The 6000-nt window shown below is 43.5% G+C and overlaps 1 protein-coding gene across 1 annotated transcript in view; it reads left to right on the top strand.

Annotated features, from left to right (window-relative positions):
- Positions 1–543: 543 nt before the first annotated feature.
- The window catches only part of LOC136626662 (deleted in malignant brain tumors 1 protein-like), a 47246-nt gene continuing 41789 nt past the window's right edge, over positions 544–6000 (top strand). Inside the window, exon 1 of the mRNA XM_066601679.1 lies at positions 544–738. Within this exon, the coding sequence (XP_066457776.1) occupies positions 544–738 (195 nt within the window). The remainder of the gene's footprint in view (positions 739–6000) is intronic.

Raw genomic sequence — 6000 nt, 5'->3', positions numbered from 1 at the left:
CACGGTAACAAGGGCAGCAAGTTACTTACTTCCCTAATTAAGAAAGCCAAAGCTAGGAACCACATTTCCTCCATTAAAGACCACTTAGGAGCAACTAAATCCTTATCCAAGGAAATAGCGGAGACCTTTCAAAGGTTCTACGCCGATCTTTATAACCTCAAAAATACAGACTCACCAACCGATCGGAACAACACCAAAGACCAGATTGACCATTTTCTTTCTCTAGCCAACCTCCCCAAGCTGAAGGACTCAGAGGCAATAGATTTACTACAACCTATCGCCCTAAGCGAGGTGGAAGAAATAATTAAGAACAGCCCCAATGGAAAGAGCCCGGGCCCAGATGGCCTCCCAGCAGTATATTATAAGGCATTCAAAGACACGCTGGCCCCCAAATTGAGAGACGTAATGAACGCACTCATGTCAGGAAAGTAACTTCCAAAACAGGCGCAAGAGGCGCACATAACGCTTATTCATAAAGAAAATAAAAACCCAGAGCTCTGTGGCAGCTATAGGCCCATTTCCCTTATTAATGTTGATATCAAGATGTGGGCGAAACTACTGGCAAAAAGATTAGAAGACATCATCCCACGCCTGATAGATAAAGAACAAGCTGGATTTGTCAAAAACAGAGAGGGCAGGGACAACTGTTATAGGTTACTCCACGCCATTAGATACGCGCAGTCCCACAATATTGAATTGGCACTGGTCGGCACCGACGCCGAGAAGGCGTTCGATAGGGTGAGCTGGATCTATATGGAGAGAGTTCTGAGCCATTTCAACTTCCCACCCACTTTTATTTCAGCTATCTTTTCTCTATACAAGGAACCATATGCAAGACTAAAGATAAATAACTTACTCTCCCCCCCATTCGATATCAGAAATGGCACCCGCCAGGGCTGCCCGCTCTCGCCGTCCCTCTTCATTCTCACTCTAGAACCCTTACTGAGAACGGTTAGGCTATCTCCCACTATTAGGGGTCTGGAGGGGGACTCAGTGAGCCTGAGTGCGGCAGCCTTCGCGGATGACATCATGTTCATAGTCTCCGAACCAGAAACGGGAATCCCCAACCTCAGCACCCTATTAAATACCTTTGGATCAATTTCCAACTTTAAGATAAATTTCTCTAAATCCACTATCTTCAACGTATCAATCCCCCCAGCGCGCTGGGAAAAATTTAGATCCAGCTCACCATTCGAATGGTCGGATACAACCATTGACTACTTTGGAATTAAGATTACTAAGAATGCAAAAGATCTCTACAACGCGAATTTTGCTCCCTTACTGACGCAGATTAAGCTCATATTACAAAAATATGATGTTCCATGTGCCTCATGGTTAGGCAGGAAAAATATATTAAAGTCCTACGTCCTCCCTCAAATCTTATATAAACTCAGAATGGTGCCCATTCACTTACCCCAGGCTTTCTTTAAAGCTTTACGCTCTGCCTTTTCAGGGTACACTTGGAAACAAAAGAAACCCCGTCTGGCTTTTAGTCTTATGATTAAGAGAAAAAATGAGGGGGGGATTGGGTTACCATGCGTCCACGACTTTTTCCTGGCGGTCCAACTAAGATACTGGCTGGACCTGGTATCGCCCGCGGGCGACAACACCCTTCGTGCTCTGGTTAAAGGAAGCATGGGAGACGCCTTCCTAGAGGAACTGTGGATCCCAACCAAAAATAAATATAGATCTAAAAATTTCAATCCGCTCCTGAGAGGCCCTTGCGAGACCTGGGACAAGATCAGACATTCCCTAGCTCCGGATCCCTCTCCTATAGCCCCACTGAGCATCCTAAATAGATATCTGGGCCGACCATCAGATAGCATCTCCAGAAAACTATGGAAGAGATTCGCACCATATAGCCTAGGGGACTTGCAAAAACAAGCAGACAGAAAATCAGCAGATATTCTGGAGGCATTGGCACCGCACCCCCCCCCCCTATCTTTCTTACAGAAAGCCCAAATAACACAGACATTTGACGAATTCCAGAGAACCTCTAAATCAACGAGACCAGAGACCCCCTTTGAGAAGACCTTTAAAAGCCATCCAAATAATAGCTCCATATCGAGTATCCGCAATAGGTTTATCGCCCCCACAACCCACTATAAACCGGCGTTCTTAACATCGTGGGAAAAGGAACTCAAAATAACCCTCACTACATCAGACGTAAAACTGATTCTACAAACCTCATTCGGCCTATCTCCATGCATTTTGCTGCAAGAAGGCCACTATAAAGTCTTAGCTAGGTGGTATAGGACCCCACAGTGGCTTCACACACATAAACTAACGGAACAAGACAAATGCTGGAGATGCGAGGCAGCAACAGGCTCTTACATTCACATATGGTGGGAGTGTGATGCACTCTCCACATTCTGGAAAGGCGTAGAAGAAGTTTTACGATCACTTAAACCTAACTTCCGTATCACACCAGAGACACTCTTCCTATGGAGACCATCAGCAAACTTTCATCCTCTCAGGGACAAACTATTAGCCTTCCTGCTAGATGCTGCCAAGGCATTGATACCCTCCCTATGGCTTCAAAAAACACCACCCACTTTGGCGCTGTGGAAAACCAAAGTCGAGTCTATCTATAACATGGAGGAGCTACATAGCTGGAACACGGGCTCACATGAGGGATTTATCAAGATATGGCACCCCTGGAGACAAATAGAGCAGAATAATGTCCCCAAGCGCACAAACACACATTAGATAGAGACCCAAAAGTGAAAATTTACAGGGCTGGATAGCACACGAACAATTACCCGTAAGGCCCCAAGGAACTTGAAACCCCAGGACATATTTGACTTCGACAGGATCAGGGACTTCCTGGAAGGGAGTACCGGCGCCCGGCGCACTGAGGAGGAGGTGGCGGGCGGCTCCGCGGCATCGGGCACCCGTTAGAGCGGCAGGTTGTTACATGACCGTGAGTACCTTACTAAAGCAGCAATAAATTTGACCGGTCCCAGTTGGGGGCAGCCCACTGGACCATATTGAGATATTACTGGATCAGTTTATTCCCCCCTTTCCCCTTTCCACCCTTTCTTTCCCACCCCCCCCCCCCCCCCCAATTTCCCCCCACCCATGAGAAGGTTCCCAGACCATGCGAAACGTGCGATAGAGTGGCATCTCTGTTTTGCGTGCAGTGGTGGGAGAGAGAAATGTTGTACTCTATATTATAGTAATTATAAGTTATCAACGAGGTTATTGTCACAACATATCTATGGATTAGAGACCGTGGTACGGCAGATACAGACTCTCTCCTAGAACACTTTGAAACCTCGACTGTCTTATTATAACTGCAAACTGCTTTTCAAATGGTCTTTGAAAAATGTGAATGTTTTGACTATTATTGTAAAACTCTAATAAAAATTTGTTACAAAAAAAAAAAAAAAATGAATTCTTGCGATAGTGTCTCTTGGTAGTTTTTCTGGCACGTGACTAGGTTTGGGCAGTCTATGGATTCTGTCAATTGTAGGGTTCTTGTTGAGGAATGTTTGGAAGCAAGGCAACAATAAGGTTTGATAGGAATTCTTTCAATTCATTCTGACTGATGCTTTCAGGGATTCCTCTCAGCTTTATATTATTGCGTCTGTTCCTATCCTCTAAGTCTGCCATCTTGTTTTTCATAGCTGTGACTTCCTCTGTTAGGGCATAATGTGCGTCTATCAGGGAGATATGCGATGTAGTAAGTTCTTTCATCTTGTTTTCTACGTGGTCTGTGCGGTCTCCTAATTCTTGTATGGAGGAGTTAAATGTTGCAGACATGGCGGAGATGTCGTTCTGAAGTGAGCCTCTCAGAGCTGAACATTTGCACCTGAGCCCCTGAGCCTTACATTTTGATGACGTGGATCTGAAGACCAGCAGCCCTACCACAGGATTATGTAATATGGCTCTGCATTTGGTGGATATAAATTTCTGTTAAATGTGATGTATCTGTGATAGATCTTGCTTTGCTAATTTTAAACATTTGAATATGCTGACACCTGTCTGGTCTTTGAGTACTATGTGATGCTGGGTGAGGTCCTCCTGGCTGGATGATCTGCTGAATTCCACTGTTGAGGTTAGGAGTCCATTTCTTGGATTTGTACGGCTATTACAGTCACTTTCATTTAAACCTACTTAAAATATCATCCTAAAAATGAAATTATAATGTACCAGTCAAATGCTAAAAAGTATTTACAAATTCTTATAGGTGGCCATGAGAGTTGTCATCTTTTTTTAAACAACTAGGCTCAACATTTGGAAAAATGTATCACTGCAGTGTCAAGTAGGTGGATGTGGATCCTTTTTGCCACACATGCCCTAAAGGCAATCCAGAAAGCATGAGCAGAGGATGCACAGCATGGAGTGGTCAGAGCCTGGTACGCAGCATAAGGGAAATGGCAGTGCCCAACCACGACTAAAGTGACAGGTGAGTAGCACTGATAGCGAGTGGTGATATGCAGTAATGAAAGAAAATCACACTGGAATATGATACAACCAGATATTTTCATCTTGGTCCTAATTATGAAGCAAACAATATTATTATTAAAAATAAATCATAACAGTAAAAGGCATACAGTAATTAAAAAAAACTCATAATACAATAATACCATTTATTGTACATTAATAGAGATGAGCGAGCGTACTCGGAAAAGCACTACTCGCTCGAGTAATGTGCTTTATCCGAGTATCGCTGTGCTCGGGTCTGAAGATTCAGGTGCCGCTGCGGCTGACAGGTGAGTCGCAGCGGGGAGCAGGGGAGAGCGGGTGGGAGAGAGGGAGAGAAAGATCTTACCTCCGTTCCTCCCCGCTCTCCCCTGCAGCTCCCCGCTCCATGCCGGCACCCGAATCTTCAGACCCGAGCACAGCGATACTCGGATAAAGCAAATTACTCGAGCGAGTAGTGCTTTTCCGAGTACGCTCGCTCATCTCTATACATTAACACTTTGCAATCCAATTTTGGATTCAGGGTTTCCTAGGGGGCTTTCTCTTTCTGCCATTATACAAAGGCACCAACTGCTGGCTAGAGCCAGTACTGCGGTATGGGACATGCTGGAGAGGCCCCCGACAACAGAGCGGCCAGTAATATACAGTAAGAATACCCTGCCGGAGGTCTTTCGACACCGAAGCTGTGCAGCCTTCAATCAGAATGTCTTCAGACGTCAGACAGTGGATTGGAAAGGGTTAAGAATCCCTATGATCAGGTACGTTGCTCGCATCATGTGTATATGTATTGGGGCTTTTGCTAGGTGCTCGGGTCTCTTGGCACTAGCTATCACCACATTCAATTGGTTCTGTATTTTTCAGCTTTTGTGAGTGCCCGATGATGGTGCAGATATCAACATCCCTGCCTATTACATTATTAACTAAATAATGACATTAGTAACTATAGATACTGATTATTTGTATTCAGTCCCTGGTGCCTGTACAACAGTAATAGTTCTATGATCATTCAATGGAAACTTCGAAGCCAACAGGTAAAGGTGTTATGAGAGCTTATCATTTCAACCTAAGACAAGGAAAAATGACGCTTTCAATTACATGTCAACACCATGTCAGTTTCTTGTTGTGTAATAAGTTGTCGCAATCATTTTCTCATATATAAAGGAGAGTCTAATGTGCTCACCTATTCATCAGTCAACATGGAGATCTTGACCACAGTACTTATCTTCGCACACCTGACCTTAAACTTTCCTTCTATTACAGGTGAGCAAAGACCATTTTTAATTAATCTAATCTTTTGATCTATTCTTATAGCCCACAAAATTAAAATTTCTACCATATTAGTATTATATCTAAGTCTAGGTTCAAAGGGGTTGTTTCAAGAAGTTTTCATATACTTTATTTATGAGGCACTGTACATTTATGGGAAAAATTGCTAAAATTACAACAATGTATATACAAAGGGATGTAATAAGATATTTTTTGCATTCATATATTCAGATATCTATTGAAATGTGTGTAAGCACAGATATAGCAAATGTTAACTTTAACTAAACTTTAACATATTATGATAAC

The sequence above is a fragment of the Eleutherodactylus coqui genome, chromosome 4 (assembly GCF_035609145.1).
Source record: "Eleutherodactylus coqui strain aEleCoq1 chromosome 4, aEleCoq1.hap1, whole genome shotgun sequence".
Taxonomy (NCBI): Eukaryota; Metazoa; Chordata; class Amphibia; order Anura; family Eleutherodactylidae; genus Eleutherodactylus; species Eleutherodactylus coqui.
This window is presented reverse-complemented; position numbering and strand designations above follow the sequence as displayed.